Raw genomic sequence first — 22,649 nt, 5'->3', positions numbered from 1 at the left:
ATATCCCCGTAGAAACAGCAGCGTAACAAGACATGAGAGACATTACGTTACAAATGTCTTGCTCAGTTCTGTCATACTCCTAATGGGTGAATCAACTGGCAATTATACATACATAGAGTTGAGTATTACAGTAGTACCTCGGGTTACAAACACCTCGGGTTACAAACACTTCGGGTTACAGACTCCGCTAACCCGGAAGTAGTACCTTGGGTTAAGAACTTTACCTCAGGATGAGAACAGAAATCGCACAGCGGCATTGGGAGGCCCCACATTAGCTAAAGTGGCACCTCAGGTTAAGAATGGTTTCAGGTTAAGAACAGACCTCCAGAACAAATTAAGTTCGTAACCAGAGATACCACTGTATATGGAATAATGAGCTGCACTTCTGTCTCTGTAAACTTAGTGCTTGTTTAATGGTTTGTAGAACACCTTTGTCACCTCTCAGGCTGTGGCAAACGTGTTGGCTGCAGCTGCTCTTTGCACAAGAACCAGCTGTCTCCATAAATTCCATTTCAAATGTAGGGGACATTTAGTCAAAGGTGACACAACAGCTGCAAGCCAGCCTCTCTCTGCCTTTCAGATTCCATTATAGATCACGGTTTGCACGTGGAAATGTGGGCATTTGAGTTTTAAAGCGTTAACTAGTAAACACTTTTTAAGAGATGCTGAAATGGTTGAGAGAAATAGGGAACCTACCAGACAACATACAAGTTGGAACAGTGATAAAGCCTCTGAGGGCATTGCTGGTCTTCAGAAATACCACTCACTGTGCACATACTGGCTAGCTTAAACTGGCCCTGGGCCAAGCATAATTTGGGTTTCAGACAAGAGAGCAATGTGGGTTTTAAAGATGCATGTTTTAATAGATCACAGGGCAGGGACTTGGAAGCTGAAATGGACAGAGCTTCTGGTGTCGGTTAATAACTGCTGTGGATGAGGAAAGAATTCAGGATGAGGCCCAGTGTCAAGAAGCGAGGCTTTTGCCCTACAGAACTTAATGGGAACATGAATGAATTTCATTATTACGGTCACAGACTCACTTACTAAATCAGGAAAATCATAAAACACAACAGGAATACATTGAATTGCAATTGGGTGTAACAGAGACAATACAGATATAGCCGCAGGGGTAGACTCGTTCAACGTATGGTTTACCCTCAAATCTGCCCTGCAATAGGGCAGATGGCAGCACGTTGAAACTAGCAAGGGTAAATTACCATCTGTATTTGGGTACAGTGGTACCTCAGGTTACATACGCTTCAGGTTACATACGCTTCAGGTTACAGACTCCGCTAACCCAGAAATAGTGCTTCAGGTTAAGAACTTTGCTTCAGGATAAGAACAGAAATTGTGCTTCGGCGGCCCAGCAGCAGCAAGGAGGCCCCATTAGCTAAAGTGGTGCTTCAGGTTAAGAACAGTTTCAGGTTAAGAACGGACCTCCGGAATGAATTAAGTACTTAACCCGAGGTACCACTGCATTTGTAATTTTGACAAATAATTTGCTGGGGTAAATCCTCTCCCATTATCTTTTATTGCTAGGTGTTTATTCATCTCGCTCAAGTGGCATTGCAGTTCCACTCCCAAATTCATTGGCGAATTATTGCTCTAGCTTTCTCATAACCTACAGCTATAGTGTAGCTTTCCGTTTGGATGGGAACATGAAAAAACCAAGGGGAATAAACTACAATAGACTCTTGTTACTGCCACACACTTCCCTGTGTTGCACTTTTAACAAAACCAAACATCCTTCCAGTCACTGCTGGCACTCCCTGCTCTGTGTGTGTTTGGTTGGACACGTCTGTTGCTTTCCTCCAAAATTACATTTTAACCTGGTACTTTTGTCTTGTGGTGAGGTGTTTGGGATGCTTCCGTCAAGGGCTCCTTTCGTCAGGCTCCATTTTTCAGTAGCAGTGTGCTCAAATTCTGTATCCAAGCCAGAGCTTCACACAGCTGCTTCATGTTCTACAAACAGGCAAAACTATCTTCATAATCAGACCAAACAGACAACTTTCTGGAGTTTAGCTCTAGGAAGTGCTCCAGCATGCTTAAAGAAATGGGGAAGGAGATATGTAGGTCAAAACAGGAAAGGACATACAGTGAAACCTCGGTTTTTGAGCATCTCAGAAGCCAAACGATTTGGAGCCCCAACGCCGAAAACCTTGAAATAATTGCTTCCATTTTCAAAACTGCCTCAGAAGTCAAAGGCTTCCACTGCATGTTTTTCCATTTTTCAATGGATTTTGCCGGCCGCCCATTGATCCTTGTTTTTCAAACATTTCAGAAGTTGAACGGTCTTTCAGAATGGATTACATTCAACAACTGAGGTTCCACTGTATTAGAAAGGGTAAATAAATAATAAGTTTATCTTGTTCTGTTCTGCCCCCTAACCAAGTCCACCCCTCTCTTTTCCAGCACTTCTCCTCATGCTGTGATGTAGTTATCAAAGGGATGCTAAAGTAAAAAATAACATACAATGATGCATTGTGTTCTGGGAAATTGCTTGCAAGCATGTGTGTATTTAAGGGACGCGGGTGGCGCTGTGGGTTAAACCACAGAGCCTAGGACTTGCCGATCAGAAGGTCGGCGGTTCGAATCCCTGTGATATATAGTATCTCGGATGGGGTGAGCTCCCGTTGCTCGGTCCCTGCTCCTGCCTACCTAGCAGTTCGAAAGCACGTCAAAGTGCAAGTAGATAAATAGGTACCACTCTGGCGGGAAGGTAAACGGTGTTTCCGTGCGCTGCTCTGGTTCGCCAGAAGTGGCTTAGTCATGCTGGCCACATGACCCGGAAGGTGTACGCTGGCTCCCTCAACCAGTAAAGCGAGATGAGCGCCGCAACCCCAGAGTCAGCCACGACTGGACTTAATGGTCAGGGGTCTGCCTTACTGAGACAAGAAGGCAGGAACAAGTTGCAAAACCACTGGGTGAAATGATGCATAAGTGTACCCTCTACTTCTGCAGCTGCCTTGCTGCCTATCTAGTAGGTTTTATTTATGTATGGAGGTGCTTTTATCTTATGCTGGTCTACGACTGTATTAAAGATTTGGATTGGACTGGAAGTGCTTATGTATCTCAGTCGGACGCTGACTTACATGGCCTGCAATGCACTTGCATCAACATGGTAATGTGATATATAGTATCTCGGACAAGTGAAGTAGTGATCTAAATAATTCCTTGCATTAATCCTTGCAACAATGCAGTAAGTCAAGTGTGACTTATTTTCAGGGAGATGTGAAACAGAAGTGCGGTCATGCGGCTCATTCCTATGTATGTTTGCTCACAAATAAGTCCTAAGGAGTAAAATGGGATACAAGTGTCCCTCCCTCATTACAACTTGTGTTTATCATGGCCTCCTCTAAGACGGTTTATTTCTTCAGGCAGCAGTTGCAGTTGTTTTTATCCCAAGCCTTTGTCTCCTTGCTGCCATATATGGCGACAAGCTCTGCTGCCCCTTTTCACCCTGCTGACATGGCAGCTGACAGAAACCAGAACTTCTTGAAGTGGCCGAATCTCAGTTTCTCTCAGTTTCTTGTTTTCCCAGTCTAAAGTTCACTTTGCCACCATTTCACATCAGTCTGACTTTTTTGAGAGTCCTCTTGAAAATTCACCCGCATTTTTAGTTCCCATTTCGTTTGCAATTTTGCCAAATACACACGTAAGGTAAAGGGGCTCCTGACCATTAGGTCCAGTTGTGGCCGACTCTGGGGTTGCAGCGCTCATCTCGCTTTATTGGCCGAGGGAGCTGGCGTACAGCTTCCGGGTCATGTGGCCAGCAAGACTAAGCCGATTCTGGCGAACCAGAACAGCGCATGGAAACGCCGTTTACCTTCCTGCCGGAGCAGTACCTATTTATCTACTTGCACTTTGACATGCTTTCAAACTGCTAGGCTGGCAGGAGCAGGGACCGAGCAACGGGAGCTCACCCCGCCGCAGGGATTCGAACCGCCGACCTTCTGATCGGCAAGTCCTAGGCTCTGTGGTTTAACCCACAGCGCCACCCTCACCACGATAAGAGGGCTAGCCTTGATCAAGGGGGTGGGGGTACGCGCAAGGTGGACTCATGAAAGCATTGACCACACAGGGTTCCTGACTGAGCGGAGAGCCCATTCATATGCAGCTGTTCGCAAATATGTTTCTTTCCCCCCCAATATATTTTTATTATTTTCAGTAAACATACATTTATAGTTTATATGCACCACATAATTATCTTTAGCTCTGCCGAGCTTCGGACTTCCCTCCACCCCTTCGGTAAATATCATATATTTTCTAACCTTACGTATTTCGTTTAATTAACTTATTTTTCCACCCATTGTAAAAGTTATTCCAACCCAGCCAGTGTCTTTAATGCTTTACAATTGTCTTTTATATACACCAGATACCGTATTTTTCGCTCTGTAAGACGCACCAGACCACAAGACGCACCTAGTTTTGGGAGGAGGAAAACAAGAAAAAATATATTCTGAATCTCAGAAGCCAGAACAGCAAGAGGGATCGCTGCGCAGCGAAAGCAGCAATCCCTCTTGCTGTTCTGGCTTCTGGGATAGCTGCGCAGCCTGCATTCGCTCCATAAGACGCACACACATTTCCCCTTACTTTTTAGGAGGGGAAAAGTGAGTCTTATAGAGCAAAAAATACCGTATTTACTCCTGCACAAATATGTTTCAACATTGGCACTCAATGTGCAGGCATTTGGGATGTGTGATGCTGCGGCAGGCCTGGTGGGCATGGACATGTTCTGCGCCTCTGTGTGTCGGATGGATGGATAGATGGATAGATGGACAGATGAATGGAATCACATAAGGCAGGTATGCTGAAGATGACCATTCCTGCAAGTGTTTCGTCACTAGAGAAGAGGAATCTGAAGCTCTCCACATGCTGTTGAAGTCCATCACCCAGCCACCAAAGCCACAGACATAGAAGCTGAAGTCCTACAACTGCCATCATCTGACTCAGAGGATGCAGAAGCTCCCCTCCTCAGAAAGTTCACTGGACGTGAACTTCTCAAGTCCCTGAAACGAAACCCACGGCGACTGCACTTGCCCTTCTCCAAGTCTTGGCTGCGACAGCTTGCCAGGGAGAAAAAAATAGACCACATAAATCTGTCGAGCTTGTCAGCTCGCAAAGTAGTGGAGCCTGCCTAACAAATAAGGTTTCAGTGACTTCTGAGAGGAAAGGTGCAACATCTTCATTTCAAAGACCTGTATTAAAATATCATTAACTATCATCTCTCATCAGTTCTGTAGCGTATTTTCTGCTGGTTCCATAGTCGAGCAAAAGGCTGTAACAGAACCTAAATCCGGAAAAGAAACCTGAGGTGAACCACAAAATAGTGCCCAACTCCCCACCAGGAAAGAACGTCAAGAACACGGGGGATAAAGATCTACACCAGGATCTGCTGCCCCGGTTGCTCCTGTCACCTGAAGAAATCACCTCATGTTGCCTCATGGGTGAGCCGGCCCTGGCAGGCTGCATGGAAGCCTATGGGCAAGCAGCTATTCACATGTAGGTTTTTTGCTTCGCAGACAGCTATGCTAATGCATGAGGTCATGCTTCTCATCCCAGAGGTAATGGCGACATACCCATCCTAGTAATATAATAATAATAATAATAATAATAATAATAATAATAATAATAATAATAATAATTTATTATTTATACCCCGCCCATCTGGCTGGGCTTCCCCAGCCACTCTGGGCAGCTTCCAACAAAATATTAAAATACAGTAATGCATCGAACATTAAAAGCTTCCCTAAACAGGGCTGCCTTCAGATGTCTTCTAAAAGTCTGGTAGTTGTTGTTCTCTTTGACATCTGGTGGGAGGGTGTTCCACAGGGCTGGTGCCACCACCGAGAAGGCCCTCTGCCTGGTTCCCTGTAACTTGGCTTCTCGAAATGAGGGAACCGCCAGAAGGCCCTCGGCTCTGGATCTCAGTGTTTGGGCAGAACCGATGGGGGTGGAGACGCTCCTTCAGGTATACTGGACCGAGGCTGTTTAGGGCTTTAAAGGTCAGCACCAACACTTTGAATTGTGCTCGGAAACTTACTGGGAGCCAATGTAGGTCTTTCAAGACTGGTGTTATGCTAGTACTAGTGTGATGCCCCCCCTTTTCTTATGAGCAACTCGTGAAGGGGGTCAAGGATGGACAACCGCCTGGCATGCTGCCATCTTTGATAAGGCCATGTTCCAGTCACAGGGAACAGGGTGTGCTGGGGGCTGTGAGGGAAAATAAGAAAATTGGGAAGACGAAGGGGAAAGGAGAGGGTTTGAAAGAGGATTCCTCCTTCGTCACAAATGCAGTGCTAGTGTAGGGTGGGTGCTTTGCATAATAATAATAATAATTTATTATTTATACCCCGCCCATCTGGCTGGGCCTCCCCAGCCACTGTGGGTGGCTTCCAACAAAATATTAAAATATAGTAATGCATCAAACATTAAAAGCTTCCCTAAGCAGGGCCGCCTTCAGATGTCTTCTAAAAGCATACGCTGTGGCACAGTTTTAGATGCCACCATCACCACGGATACAGGGTTGCGTCCGCAGAGCATCCTTTCCCTGACAAGGAGCTGTGGGTCAGTCACGTCTCACCCCTGCCCTACAATTTTATTAATAGCCCTCCTCTGCCCTTTGAGGAATGGCCCAGCGACCCATTGCATCCCTGTCAATGTGACTCTAGTCTTTCAGCACCTTTGGTAACGATGCATTTGTGAGTGGGAGCTACTTGTCCCAGCAGAGTTTCCCAGATCACCCGAGGCCAGGAGCAGGGCATCCTGTCACCACGACACCAAAAGTAAACACAACATTACCTACCCTGAGGTATGGGGTTTGCATCACCTTAATGTGGCCGAGTTTCTTGAGTTCTGTGGAAGGCAGTGTGTCCACTGAACGTATCTTAAGAGGGACTGTATTAATGGAACAGTCTGGTTTAATCCTACAGTCTTGCCTGGTTTAATCCTACAGGGGGAAATGGAACGTTGTGTGCGTTGCTCAGCTTATCTGCAAGAAATTTATGTCCTTTTTTTTTAAGAAGCTTTTTCTGAGTCTACCTGTCTCTGTGTCCTGGTCCTGGGGGGGTTACCATGCGGCAAGGTCTGTGTCCAGTCCGGGGTCGAGAGTGTGGTGTGTAATAATAATAATAATAATAATAATAATAATAATAATATTTATTTATACCCCACCCTCCCCAGCCAAGGCCAGGCTCAGAGCGGCTTACAAGCAATAATAAAAACAAGTTGAATGATTACAACTTAAAAACAACATTAAAATACAACATTAAAATACTGAAACATTAAAATTTTAAATTGTAGCCTCATCGCAGGAGGAGAAGGAAAAGAAAAAAGAAAGAGAGGGAGGGAATCAAATTGGCTCCAAGCCAAAGGCCAGACGGAACAACTCTGTCTTACAGGCCCTGCGGAAAGAAATCAGATCCTGCAGGGCCCTGGTCTCATGAGGCAGAGCGTTCCACCAGACCGGAGCCAGAGTTGAAAAGGCCCTGGCACTGGTTGAAGCTAATCTAACTTCCTTAGGGCCCGGGACCTCTAGGGTGTTGCTATTTATGGACCTTAAGGTCCTCCGTGGGGCATACCAGGAGAGGCGGTCCCGTAGGTATGAGGGTCCTAAGCCACAAAGGGCTTTAAAGGTCAAAAGCAGCACCTTAATCTGACCCTGTACTCCACCGGGAGCCAGTGCAGCTAGAAAAGCACTGGGTGAATATGCTCCCATGGCAGAGACCCCGTGAGGAGCCTCGCTGCAGCATTCTGCACCCGCTGGAGTTTCTGGGACAGCTTCAAGGGCAGCCCCGCATAGAGCGAATTACAGTAGTCAAGCCTGGAGGTGACCGTCGCATGGATCACTGTGGCCAGGTCGGGGCGGGAAAGGTAAGGGACCAACTGCTTGATGTGGCGAAGGTGGAAAAATGTCGCCTGTGTAGGCTGTCCGTCAAGGCAGAAGGAGAGTCCAAGGCAAGGAGTTGAGTGAGGTTAGGAGCTCCAGCAGGACAGGGTGCAGGCAGGAACAGGTTATCAAAAATGTTGCTCCCGAAACCTGGGACCGGGGCTGACTGGCTTTTATCTGCCCCAAGGCATAGAGCGGCCCTGGTCCACAGGTGACTCACCTCTCCTGGCCTGGAGGCGAGCACTCCTCCTGCAGGAATTTATTTCCCTTCGCCTCTCTGCCCTGAGCCTCTGCAACTCAGGAGAGGCTGGAGGGTTTCCGGACCCAGAGGCAACCTCCTCTTCCTCTGCCGGGGCTGAGAGTGGAGCACCTGCAGGCAATGGGTCCTCCATCACCTCAGGAGCCAGAGCAGACTCAGCTGACGCCTGCACCTGAGGACCCAGCACAGGTGAGGACCCTTCAGGCTCATGCCCCAGCCCTGGCTCAGCTGGTTCTGGAGGCGGGGACTCCTGTGCAGGCTGGGATTCCTCAGGTTCAGTCTCTGAGTCCGAATCCCAGGCCATCACACTCTGCTTGAGTGCTGACTTGGCAGCAGAACCTGTCAGGGCTTGGAAACCTGAGGGAGCCTTGTACACCTCCTTCCAGCAACTCATGCAGCTAAACGGGTGCCAAATGTTTTGCTCTGCTTTCATTTGGACCACATCAGCGAGGCTGAGAGGGGGGTCCTGTCGTCAGGGTAGCTCAAGACCTCCATCCACGCTGCCCAGGCTTGTGCGACAGGGAAGTAAGTCTCTTTGGTTTGACTTCTCCCCTGGTGGCCCACTCCATTGTCTCTCAAGACAGATGGATGCCAGTAACAACAATTTGACTCCTGGGACCCACAGCCACAGTATACCACAGTATACCACAGAGCAATATCCAGCCACTTTTGATTGATGGGGTCTGTGTGGAGAGGGTAACAACGTTCAGATTTTTGGGCATTGAATTACAAGAGGATCTGTCCTGGAGTGTCAACACAAGGGGGCTTGTGAAGAAGGCGCAGCAGAGACTGTACTTTTTGAGAATTCTAAGGAAAAACCATCTTCCGCAGAAACTGCTGCTTGCCTTCTATCACTGTGCCATTGAGAGCGTGCTCACTTATGGCTTATGTGTGTGGTACGGAAGCTGTACTACCCAGGACAGGATGGGGTTGTGCAGAGTTGTTAAGGCAGCAGAGAGCATTGTTGGCTGCCCACTCTCCACCTTAGAGCAGATTTATGCCACAAGGTGCCATAGGAAGGCACTGGACATAGTAAAAGATCCATCGCATCCTGGTCACTGTCTCTTTGAGCTCCTGCCGTCGGGACGGAGATACAGGACGATGAAGACAAGAACGAGCCGTCTTAAGAACAGCTTCTTCTCCAGAGCAATCTCAGCCCTGAATGGGAAGCCTGGACTTTGAAAGTCATCTAATCTTCCTTGCTGTATTATACTGTATTGTTTTAATTAGTGTTTTTATGGAGCAGTCAAGTAATTTCGTTGTCCCTGAGAGGGGGCAATGACAATAAAGATATTTCTATTTCTATTTCTATACCTGAAGGAGCGTCTCCACCCCCATCGTTCTGCCCGGACTCTGAGGTCCAGCGCCGAGGGCCTTCTGGCAGTTCCCTCACTGTGAGAAGCAAAGCTACAGGGAACCAGGCAGAGGGCCTTCTCGGTAGTGGCACCCACCCTGTGGAACGCCCTCCCATCAGATGTCAGAGATAAACAACTACCTGACATTCAGAAGACATCTTAAGGCAGCCCTGTTCAGGGAAGTTTTTAATGTGTGACATTTTAATGTATTTTTAATCTTTGTTGGAAGCCGCCCAGAGTGGCTAGGGAAACCCAGCCAGATGGGCGGGGTACAATTATTATTATTATTATTATTATTATTATTATTATTATTATTCACTCATTTTTCAGTCTTTATAGGTTCCAGACTGCAGACCCCACACAGGAAACTATCCCTCTGGAGTGCCACGTTGAAGCTAGGGAGACCTCCAGCGAGATGGATGAACTTCCAGGTAGCCACCCAGGTGAGGAAAATGCCAAGCAGCCCTCACTCAGCCCCCAGCCCCCCAAGATCAGCTGGGGAGGCCCCACTTACACTTTCCCCCTCCTTTCCACTTCTATCCATGCCTCTTCAATCCCCTTTGGCAAATAATTTCAGATCAACCAAATATAGAAAAAGGGTTTTACAGTGGTAAAGGTAAAGGGACCCCTGACCATTAGGTCCAGTCGTGGCCGACTCTGGGGTTGCAGTGCTCATCTCGCTCTATAGGCCGAGGGAGCCCACATACAGCTTCCGGGTCATGTGGCCAGCATGACTAAGCCACTTCTGGCGAACCAGAGCAGCGCACGGAAACACCGTTTACCTTCCCGCCGGAGTGGTACCTATTTATCTACTTGCACTTTGAGGTGCTTTCGAACTGCTAGGTTGGCAGGAGCAGGGACCGAGCAACGGGAGCTCAGCTTGTTGCGGGGATTCGAACCGCTGACCTTCTGATTGGCAAGCCCTAGGGCTCTGTGGTTTAGACCACAGCACCACCCGCGTCCCTTGATTACAGTGGTACCTCGGGTTAAGAACTTAATTCATTCTGGAGGTCCATCCTTAACCTGAAACTCTTCTTAATCTGAGGTACCACTTTAACTAATGGGGCCTCCCGCTGCCGCCACACAATTTCTGTTCTCATCCTGAAGCAAAGTTCTTAACCCGAGGTACTATTTCTGGGTTAGCGGAGTCTGTAACCCGAAGCGTCTGTAACCTGAAGTGTCTGTAACCTGAAGTGTCTGTAAACTGTAAACTGTAACCTGAGGTATCCAGTTAAAGATATATATAATATTGAAATGACATCTCCTGGCAGGAGTGTTCATTTAGACTTTTACAGAACTGAGGGCAGGGGAGAGAACATCTGTCAAAACAGTAAAACCTTCCCTCTCACAGAGTAGTGCCTCACCATCTAGCGAACATTTATTTTTTAACATTTAACATTTAATTTTTGAAGCTTTAAAATGTTCATTTCCCAGATGTGCACCAGGACTTACTACCAAGTAGGGATGGTGGGGGAATTCCATATGGTTAGGATCTTAATGCAAACCCTACCCAATTTGTAATTTGAAAATATGTAAACTGAAACACAGCAATCCTTTGAAATTCATGCTTCTCTGAATTTTGTGGTGCAGTGCTCCAACCAAATAAAGTGTCCAAAGATTGGTCTGTTATTGGAAGGCATTTATTAGTGGAGAAAGTCTATAAAATGCATTATATTAAGGGAAATTGCTTGCAAAGAAAGGTGTGCATTAAGAGAAATTGCCACTAAAATACTCACAAATTTTCACAAGGACTCATTAAAAAGAACTGGCCAACTAATTCAGAAATGTGAAGAACTGGAAAACTGAGAAACTGATAGAAACCCAAAGCATAGCTGTCAACTTTCAGATTTGAAAATAAGGGACCAGCAGCCTTGAAAATAAGGGATCAGCAGCCAAAATAAGGGATTTTGCTATTGTAATACATTGGTAGGATTGACAGATGCTGTAATACATTGGTAGGATTGACAGATGCTGTCAATCCGGCATGAGGCGCCGCGGTGGCCACTGAAGCGCCACCCTTCTGCGTCCCTCCCCATCCCCTCCTCTTCCTCCTCCCTCGGTGGCCTCCTCAGCTGCCGCCACCGCTGCCGCCTCCGGGCTCGCGGGCGGCGTGGGCGAGAGTCTGTCTCCCTCTCCCCTCTCAGGCGGGGAAGGGCCGATGGAACTCCTCGCGCCAGGACGACAGCGCCAGTGCTCTCTCTCTCGCGCACGGCAAAGGACCCTGAGCCGCTGCTTCCCTCCCGAGCCGGGCGAGCATGAAACCCGGGAAATTTAAGGGACATCATCAATAAGGGACAGCAGCGGGACACGGCGCTGGGATAAGGGAGTTTCCCGCTAAATAAGGGACGGTTAACAGCTATGACCCAAAGTGACCCATTCATCTGCCCCTATTACAGAGTAGATATGCAGATATGATTGCACTCTATGCCCCACTGCTAGGTTCTGCAGCAAGGCTTCCTTGTTTCAAAATTTGTGGTGCATTTCAGATGCATTTCAAATTGGACAAAGACATAACACATTACTCTGGGGAGATCAGACCACTCTAACCCTCAAATGCCCCATTCTTCAAACACACAAAAGCAAACAGGATAGCATTGTTAAGTGTGGAGCTATTCAATCTGCGTACTTAACCTTTGGCTATATCAGGGTTGACATTACACAAAATAGTTGCTCTTTGGGTAAAGGGTATGGTCATTGATATTCAGAGTTATATATGGTTTCTCATAACCTTCCCAGCCAAATATGACATCTACCTCCAATTACCGTATTTCTTGCTCTATAAAACTCACTTTTCCCCTCCTAAAAAGTAAGGGGAAATGTGTGTGCGTCTTATGGAGCGAATGCAGGCTGTACAGCTATCACAGAAGCCAGAACAGCATAAGAAAGTTGGCTTCCAGGTGAAAAAATCTAAATTGGAAACAGAACTGTTAGAACCCAAAACTAAGATTTTGTCAAAGATGTATAACTTGCTGTTGAAATGGAACACTCAGGATGAGACGGTTAAATCTGCTATGATTAAATGGGCACAAGACGTTGGACATAACATTATGTTTGCTGACTGGGAACAGTTGTGGACCACAGGTATGAAATTTACGGCATGTAATGCCTTAAGAGAAAATATTATGAAAATGATTTATAGGTGGTACATGACCTCAGTCAAGCTTGCAAAAATCTATCATTTGCCCGACAATAAATGTTGGAAATGTAAAGAAAATGAAGGTACATTCTTTCACCTTTGGTGGACGTGCCCTAAGATTAAGGCTTTCTGGGAGATGATATATAATGAATTGAAAAAGGCATTTAAATATACCTTCCTGAAGAAACCAGAGGGCTTTCTCCTGGGCATGGTCGGCCAATTGGTGCCAAAGAAGGATAGAACTTTCTTTATGTATGCTACGACAGCAGCAAGAATACTTATTGCAAAGTTTGTTGTTGTTTAGTCGTTTAGTCGTGTCCGACTCTTCGGGACCCCATGGACCAGAGAACGCCAGGCACCTCTGTCCTCCACTGCCTCCCGCAGTTTGGTCAAACTCATGCTGGTAACCTCGAAAACACTATCCAACCATCTCGTCCTCTGTCGCCCCCTTCTCCTTGTGCCCTCCATCTTTCCCAACATCAGGGTCTTCTCCAGGGAGTCTTCTCTTCTCATGAGGTGGCCAAAGTACTGGAGCCTCAGCTTCACAATCTGTCCTTCCAGTGAGCACTCAGAGCTGATTTCCTTCAGAATGGAGAAGTTTGATCTTCTTGCAGTCCATGGGACTCTCAAGAGTCTCCTCCAGCACCATAATTCAAAAGCATCAATTCTTCGGCGATCAGTCTTCTTTATGGTCCAGCTCTCACTTCCATACATCACTACTGGGAAAACCATAGCTTTAACTATACAAACCTTTATTGGCAAGGTGATGTCTCTACTTCTCAAGATGCTGTCTAGGCCTGTCATTGCCCTTCTCCCAAGAAGCAGGCGTCTTTTAATTTCGTGACTGCTGTCACCATCTGCAGTGATCATGGAGCCCAAGAAAGTAAAATCTCTCACTGCCTCCATTTCTTCCCCTTCTATTTGCCAGGAGGTGATGGGACCAGTGGCTATGATCTTCGTTTTTTTGATGTTGAGCTTCAGACCATATTTTGCGCTCTTGCAAAGTACTGGAAGACAAAAGATCTACCCACTCTGGAAGAATGGCAGATGAAGATGATCGACTACATGGGATTGGCAGAAATGACTGGCAGAATCCGTGACCAGGGAGAAGAGTCGGCGGAAGAAGATTGGAAGAAGTTTAAGGACTATTTACAGAAATATTGTAAAATTAATGAATGTTAGGATGATGTCGGATAGAAATTAAGAGGTTTCCAGCTGCAATGTTTTGAGTGACACGGGGGGGGGGAAAGGTGCAGAAATAGGTTAAAAATTACTGATAAGAATTTGCTGAACTAACAATTGGAATTGGAATACAAAAAAGGGAGGTATGAGGAGGTTGGGGAAATATGTTAATGAAAAATAATTATTGTGAATTCTATGTGTTTTTAAACTCTTTTGGTATTTTTCTGTTTTTTGGTATTTTTCTGTTTTTTGTTATAGTTTTTGTTATATTTTTCCTTGTTTCTTTTTTCTTTTTGACTCTTTTTTATTGTATTAACTTTGAAAATTTTAATAAACATCTTTAAAAAAAAACAACAGAAGCCAGAACAGCAAGAGGGATTGCTGCTTTCGCTGCACAGCGATCCCTCTTGCTGTTCTGGCTTCTGAGATTCAGAATATTTTTTTTATTGTTTTCCTCCTCCAAAAACTAGGTGCGTCTTGTAGTCTGGTGCGTCTTATAGAGTGAAAAATACGATATATTTTACCAAACAATATCTCATCCATTAAAAACTGCTTCATCATAATCCTCCGAAGCAATGATGCAAGCTTTTAATTGGATACAGGACAGTAGCTCATTACATTATGTCAAGCTGCCATAGCTTCTCTCCCAACATGAATGCCATGATTGTAACATGAGATACTGGAATAAGCTGTCAACGCATCAGAGACACAGCCAAGCTCTAGAATGTGCTCCTTGATTTCCAGTACATTGCATTCTGGATACTACCAGCTACATTCAGTGGAGAGACAGAAGTCCTGGGGCATGTGGACATATCACCAATAACTTTTAGATCCCTGTGATTAGAAAAGATTTGGGAATGCATGGCTGGCTATCCCTTGCAATCAACTCACATGCTGGACATTCTTGCACTATAGATTTTCTTTGCTGTTGTGCATATGATCTGTTGGGGATGCGGGTGGCGCTGTGGATTAAACCACAGAGCCTAGTGCTTGCCGATCGGAAGGTCGGTGGTTCGAATCTCCACGATGGGGTGAGCTCCTGTTGCTCGGTCCCTGCTCCTTTCAACCTAGCAGTTCGAAAGCACGTCAAAGTGCAAGTAGATAAATAGGTACTGCTCCGGTGGAAAGGTAAATGGCATTTCCGTGCGCTGCTCTGGTTCGCCAGAAGCGGCTTAGTCATGCTGGCCACATGACCCGGAAGCTGTACGCCGACTCCTTCAGCCAATAAAGCGAGATGAGCGCTGCAACCCCAGAATCAGCCACGACTGGACCTAATGGTCAGGGGTCCCTTTACCTTTACTATATGATCTGTTGCAAGCACCAAGGATTGGGCCCAGTGCAATGTATTTCTCTGTTCTCAGGAGCTACTGGAACTCACCGATTCAGTGCAGAATTGAATATTCTTAAATCTGTGTTGGATTATTACCCAGAAACACCAAAAGAGCCTCGGCTTCTTTTTGACACTTGCGAGCAATTCTGTTAAGGAGTTTGTTCCTTAACAGAAAAGTTGTGTGCACTTCACAATGAAGACCAGAATTCATCCCAGACAAATAAAATTGTCTCATGTGATTAAAACTAGCAGTCCATTCACCAAGACCACATGGTCAGATCCCCAGCCATGGTTGGTTTCTTCCACACAGGGTGAATGAGCCAGATTAAACGTACATCAAAAGAAGGCTCACACACAATTTGGGTTGTCCTGTGTTCTGGGGAAAGCCATGGAAAAAGCAGAAGTGTATAGATGAGTTTTCAATCAAGCAGCCACGGTTTCTAAGTTGTGCAACAGCACAGGGGGAAAACTACCACTATCTGTTTGCGCATAAAGTATTTAGCAATGGCAGGGGACCGGGTGGCGCTGTGGGTTAAACCACAGAGCCTAGGACTTGCCGATCAGAAGGTTGGTGGTTCGAATCCCTGCGATGGGGTGAGCTCCCGTTGCTCAGTCCCTGCTCCTGCCAACCTAGCAGTTCGAAAGCATGTCAAAGTGCAAGTAGATAAATAGGTGCAAGTAGATAAACCTCCAGCGGGAAGGTAAATGGTGTTTCCGTGCGTTGCTCTGGTTGGCCAGAAGTGGCTTCGTCATGCTGGCCACATGACCCGGAAGCTGTACACCGGCTCCCTCAGCCAATAAAGGGAGATGAGCGCCGCAACCCCAGAGTCTGTCACGACTGGACCTAATGGTCAGGGGTCCCTTTACCTTTAACTTTAACTTTACAGGGGAAAAACTACCACTATCTGTTTGTGCATACAGTATTTAGCAATGGCATGCTCACCACCTACTATCCAAGCAATGGTGATATGGAACAAGCTTAAGAGTAACATCAACAGTTCCTGCTTCTACACATATCAACCCTTTTGTCAGAAGACAGCCGTACATAACAATCAAGAATTCCACAATGAGATATTGTTGAATGGGCCTGCACATCTTTCATGCCTTGCCTATTTATGTGGAAAGCCTCCAATAAAACTGTTAATTAAAAACAAACAAACCCAAGTGAGCTTGGAAGACATTGCATGTCTTAAAACTGTACCAACTTCAGTGTTTTAAAGTTTGTACACCAGATCCTTAAAAAGATAAAGATAAAGCACAGCAATTTCCCGCCGTTTTTCAGTTCTGTTAAAAGTGCAAAATGGTGGAAGGCAGCACATAGATAAAAACCAAACAAGCAACACTGCAATTTTCGGTTTCTAGCAATCAACTTGTTTCAAATAGCAATTCGAGAATTCACGACTCTCTTCCGCACCTCACAAGAAATATCTTGCCCTCATTTACAACCAGCTTTATTCCAATCTCACCCAGCCTCGGGCACAACCTCTGATCCCAAAGTTGCCCTAAATAGGAGGAGAAGTTTGGATTTGATATCCTGCCTTATCACAACCCGAAGGAGTCTCGAAGCGGCTCCTTTCCCTTCCTCCCCCACAACAAACACTCTGTGAGGTGAGTGAGGCTGACAGACTTCAGAGAAGTGTGACTGGCCCAAGGTCACCCAGCAGCTGCATGTGGAGGAGTGGGGAATCGAACCTGGTTCACCAGATTATGAGTTTACCGCTCTTAACCACTACACAACACTGGCTCTCAATAGTCTGCAGCACATGTTCCACTTTCTCCTGTGTGAGCCAAAATGCAGGCAGGGTGCATTTTAAGTCACACACACACACACACACACACACACACACACACACACCAGTGTGAACAACAACAGAGCCTCTGCCAAATTTTGTGGCTTGGGTACAACAAGGGGCCCAGAATTCAGAAGATGAAGTGTGCAAAGTGTTAAGATGTGGGTGAACATATCAGACGACACAGCGATTCTCCAAACAGCTCATTTATTCACAGGCCAGAACAGACCTGAACTGAAGGGTTCAGCCAGCCTGCTTATATAGAGCTCCACTACAACGCAACAGTAACCACTTTCTGTAACTATCCAATCACTGAACGTCACTTTCGATCCCCTATTTGCATATGTGGATCTGAGTAAAAACTATCTACAGTATTCCCCTGCTGGCCCAGGGTGAGAACTTCAGTACTTAACTCAAAGAAAAAACTCTTACTACTTTTCAAACAGGGATGAATTGGAAGGGAGAGTTAGAAGATCTTTTGCCTATTTCTTGAAGTAAGAATTTGAACTGCATACTAAAAGGGTGTGCATTGTCTGCTGAACCTTGAAGATGGACTTCAAGAGGGGTTTTTTTCCAGCTGGAACTCACCAGAACTTAGTTCTGGCACTTCTCAGGTGGGCACCATTGCCATTTTAAGAGAATGAGGGAGACATTCATGGTGAGTTCCAGCACCTCTTTTTCTAGAAAAACAGCACTGGACTTCAGGCTCCAAACATGGAAGAGTAATTTACTTGGTTGGTGGCGTTGTGGGTTAAACCACAGAGCCTAGGGCTTGCCGATCAGAAGGTCGGCGGTTCGAATCCCCACGACAGGGTGAGCTCCCGTTGCTCAGTCCCAGCTCCTGCCAACCTAGCAGTTCAAAAGCACCTCAAAGTGCAAGTAGATAAATAGGTACCGCTCCGGCAGGAAGGTAAACGGCGTTTCCGTGCGCTTCTCTGGTTCGCCAGAAGTGGCTTAGTCATGCTGGCCACATGACCCGGAAGCTGTACGCCGGCTCCCTCAGCCAATAAAGCGAGATGACGCCGCAACCCCAGAGTCGGTCACGACTGGACCTATTGGTCAGGGGTCCCTTTACCGTTACTAGCTTACAGGCAGCCCCCTGGGAGGTTGTAAACACAGACCTGCAGCAGGAGATCAATGTCTCAAGGAAGACACTTGAGGCTGGGTTTTACTTAAGGGGAGCATGCACTACAAATTCACCATTCCTGACTACAGTGCACAGAGGAGTTATAGTGTTCACAACAGGGAGAAGGGAGTTAAAGAAACCTTTGCAAGTGCCTTGTTTCAAGGTGGAGTGAGTCAGTGGAGCCAGTTGGGACTTCACAACTGCTCGATTCAAAAAGCATTTCAGTTAATTGATAGTGCAACCATTTTGGAAAAGAGTATTTACAGAAACAAGCAAAATTGCGAATTAGGATGTACAATGCAACCCATGCTTGGGTTTACCAAGAATTTTTTAAGATACTCAACGTAAATTGTTGCACAAGGAACATATCATTTTTCTTCTTTGTAGCGACACGATTGCTCATAGCAAAAGATTGGGAAAGACTTGGTCGTTTCATATCACACCCTGGAAACAGGAAGTATCTGAGAAACGCACGAAGAGTTCACACCCTGAATGATGCAACTGATATGGATGATTTTGCTAGAACATGGCATCCCTTTATAAAGTATTCAAGCCCTGATGACTAGTATCTGCCAACTACACATATGTGCAAATTTGCTGCATTCGTCTTCTGTTCCAAAGGAAGGGTGGGAGAGGGAGAACCAATCGTTTTGACATTGTTATGCCTATATCCTTTTCCTTGGAAATTAATAAATATAATTAAAAATAATAATTGATTAATTCCCAGTAATTTGGGGGAATCCTCTCCAAGGCTTGATCCAAACTAAATAATATATTTACTGTATGTGAAAACAATCACCAGGTTTTAAAGCATCCACTTAGTAGCAGAGAAGAAGGAATAAAAGGGAGAATAAGAGGGGAAGTAGGAACTCAACGAGGAAATAGAGTGGTGCCTCGCAAGACGAACGCCTCGCAAAACGAAAAACTCGCAAGACGAAAGAGTTTTCCGTTTTTGAGTCGTTCCGCAAGACGAATTTCCCTATGGGCTTGCTTCGCAAGAAGAAAGCCCATAGGGAAATCTCCGGGGACCTCTTTTAAATGCTGGCGGTGGGGAGCAAAGCCTTTCGCCCCCCCGCCGGCCTTCAGAAGAGGTCCAGGAAGGCCGGCGGGGGCCGAAAGGCTTTGCTCCCCACCGCCAGCATTTTAAAAGCTGTCCGGGATAGCAGGGCTTTCCCGCTATCCCGGACCGCTTTTAAAATGCTGGCCATCGGGAGGAAAGACTTTCGCCCACCGCCGGCCTTCAGAAGAGGTCCTGGACCTCTTCTGAAGGCCGGCGGGGGGCAAAAGTCTTTGCTCCCCCCCGCCTGCCCTCCCGGGATAGCGGAGAAGCGCAGCGCGTTTCTCCGCTCTCCCGACGGCTTTTGAAGGCAGGCGGGGAGGAGCAAAGACTTTTGCCCCCCCCGGCCTTCAGAAGAGGTCCTGGACTTTGCTCCCCCCCCGCCTGCCTTCCCGGGACAGCGGAGACTTCTCCGCTGTCCCGGGGCGATCTTAAAATGCTGGCGGGCGGCAACGAAGCCTTCGCTGCCGACCCCCAGCATTTTAAAATCTCCCCGGGACAGCGGAGAAGTCTCCACTGTCCTGGGGGCTTTTAAAATGCTGGCAGTCGGGAGGAAAGCCCTCCTGTCCCCGGAGCTTGCGGGGTGGGAGGTGGGGAGAAGGGCTTTTCTTCCCACCGCCAGCCTTCAGAACAGCCTTCTGAAGGCTGGCGGTGGGAAGAAAAGCCCTTGTCCCCCCCCCAGCCTTCAGAAGAGGTCAGGGGACAGACTGTCCCCGGACCTGGTCTGAAGGCGGTTTCCATAGGAACGCATTGATTGATTTTCAATGCATTCCTATGGGAAACCGTGCTTCGCAAGACAAAAAACTCGCAAGAAGAAAAAACTTGCGGAACGAATTAATTTTGTCTTGCGAGGCACCACTGTATTCATTGCCATACTGCATCTTGGGGGTCTTTGGGCAAATGGTAAAAAAGCCTATCCAGACAATCAGAAGTTACATGTGTTTTATAATTTTTGTAGCTGCTGTTGATTTTGAATGATTTTAAGTACCTGTTTTTAACTTTTTAATTTAGATTTTTAATGTGTTATATTTCTGTAAATAGCTTAGAGGTTTTCTTGATATATAAATCTTGTTTAATAAAATAAAATAAATAAAAAGGTCGATTAATCCTACTCCCACCCTTTGAGAGACATATCCCTGTAAAATTCAGTACAGTAAACGTATTAATAAAAGAGAGGCAGAACATAGCTGTCAACTTTTCCCTTTTCTTGCGAGGAATCCTATTCGGAATAAGGGAATTTCCCTTTAAAAAAGGGAAACGTTGACAGCTATGGGTGGAAATATCCCTGTAGCACGCAATCTGGTAGCCTCAGAGGAATAATGCAAACAAGTCATTCATATGCATGATATGCAGGACTGCTGGTGTCAGGTGACCATGGTGATAAATGTTTGCCACCCATGCAGTGCTTTGAATCCTAAAGCATCTTCATATCTCAGTAATTCTTATAGCCATGTAAGGCAGATCAGTATTATTATCCCCAAGTCACAGATGGGGGAGACTAAGGCTGAGAACGAATGACCTATCTAAGGCCACCCAGTGAGATCACAGCAGAGGTGAGAATTTAACTGGGAACTTCCTGACGCAGCTCAGTCTTTGAGCTACCACTCTGGACCAGCTCTATCCTGGCTATAGTGTCATAGAATCATAGAATTGTAGAGCTGTAAGGTACCTCGAGAGTCATCAAGTCCAACCCCTTACGGGAATCCTGCCCACAGCTGTCCCTGTGTGGGCTCGAACCACCAACCTTCTGGTTAGCAGCCAAATCCATCTCTCTTCCTGAAATGCTTCTCATTAGTAAATTAGACAAGGAGTCACAGCAGTCCCCCTGCTAAGACTGTGATGGATTAAAGCCAGCTGTTTCCACATCCGCTCCCTCTTCCATTCACTGTCAGCAGCGAGGTCCAAACTTTCAGCAACACACTTCCATTTCTTTTGGTTGTCCTTACCTGTCAAATACTACTGCAGCATAGGCTCGTTCTGCAAAAATGACATCTCCTGCCCAAAATTCCTTCACGGCCTTCAGTCCTCTGCCTTTGGCCTCGCAGGTGAAGACGTCCACGTTCTCCATGCCCCGTTTTGTTATATCAAAGCATCCAAGCTCGTAAGACGAGGGCTTCCAAGTGACTCAAATCTCTTATCACTCCTGCTCTTTAAAGGCTTCCCAGTTTACAGATGGCCAATCCTATAAATGGTCTGCCTTGGCACCTCCCAACTAACACCAAATTCCCATAGCAAAGGGGGAGGTAGACACAAGAACAGCTTCAAAGTGTCCTTGGATGGGTGGGGAGAGTTTGGTCCTGTAGGATCGCAGTTTGTTTCATTAGCCCAACGAAATAACACAATATTATTTTTCCCCCAAAATGAAAATTATTGTGCATGCGACAGCCACAACATTTACTTTACACCCTCCTACTGGAAAGATAATGTGTGTTCTTGTGTGTATTTTTAGAAACCACATGCTTCTGCCTGTCAGGAGCCAACAGCTGAGAAAGTGCTAAGTAGCATGCCTTGCGTGCAATGCCCAATAATATTCGATGCTGTTTGCGCTGTTTTAAAAAGAAATTAAACAATGCTGCATTTGTTTGACACACAGGCGGAGTTATGTGGGGCTGCATTTGAAGACTGTGCACTGAAAACACGTCCCCCTAAGCACATAAGCTGCCCAGAGGGCACTAGCCATGCAACCTGCTTGGAAGTCACTCAAAGGTCTTGCAGAAATCTGGCACCCTTTTCCCAAGCAGACATGACATCTTTGCTTGTCCCTTAGGTGAAGATGAGATTATACTCATGTAAACATGAACTTGCTTAGGAGCATAGGCAAGATATAAAGGTAAAGGATCCCTGACAGTTACCGTATTTTTTGCTCTATAAGACTCACTTTTTCCCTCCTAAAAAGTAAGGGGAAATGTGTGTGCGTCTTATGGAGCGAATGCAGGCTGCGCGGCTATCCCAGAAGCCAGAACAGCAAGAGGGATCGCTGCTTTCACTGCGCAGTGATCCCTCTTGCTGTTCTGGCTTCTGAGATTCAGAATATATTTTTTTCTTGTTTTCCTTCTCCAAAAACTAGGTGCGTCTTGTGGTCTGGTGCGTCTTATAGAGCGAAAAATACGGTAAGTCCAGTTGCAAACGACTCTGGGATTGCGGCACTAATCTTGCTTTACTGGCTGAGGGAGCCGACGTTTGTCTGCAGATAGTTTTTCTGGGTCATGTGGTCAGCATGACTAAGCCGCTTCTGGTGAAACCACAGCAGTGCACAGAAACGTCGTTTACCTTCCCGCCGGAGTGGTACCTATTTATCTACTTGCACTTTGACGTGCTTTTGAACTGCTAGGTTGGCAGGAGCTGGGACTGAGCAGCAGGAGCTCACCCCGTCGCGGGGATTCGAACTGCTGACTTTCCGATTGGCAAGTTCAGTGGTTTACACCACAGCGCCACCCACGTCCCTAGGCAAGATATATGTACCTTCAAAAAAGCCCACACTACATTAAACCAGATTATGATATATGAAAGATGTGTTCCACATGCA

The 22,649-nt window shown here is 46.4% G+C and overlaps 1 protein-coding gene across 3 annotated transcripts in view; it reads right to left on the bottom strand.

Moving 5' to 3' along the window:
- The window catches only part of SMYD1 (SET and MYND domain containing 1), a 49,862-nt gene extending 28,593 nt beyond the window's left edge, over positions 1–21,269 (bottom strand). For 2 of the 3 annotated variants that reach the window (XM_053363053.1, XM_053363054.1), the window contains exon 1: positions 21,070–21,266. In XM_053363053.1, the coding sequence (XP_053219028.1) occupies positions 21,070–21,191 (122 nt within the window). In that variant the 5' untranslated portion in view covers positions 21,192–21,266. Of the gene's footprint in view, positions 1–21,069 lie in introns of all 3 variants that reach the window. The other variant, XM_053363055.1, reaches the window with a different exon arrangement.
- Between the last annotated feature and the right edge of the window lie 1,380 nt (positions 21,270–22,649).

This window comes from Podarcis raffonei, chromosome 13 (genome assembly GCF_027172205.1).
Source record: "Podarcis raffonei isolate rPodRaf1 chromosome 13, rPodRaf1.pri, whole genome shotgun sequence".
Lineage (NCBI taxonomy): Eukaryota > Metazoa > Chordata > Lepidosauria > Squamata > Lacertidae > Podarcis > Podarcis raffonei.
The sequence above is the reverse complement of the archived record's forward strand: the minus strand, read 5'-3'. Positions and strand labels throughout refer to the sequence as shown.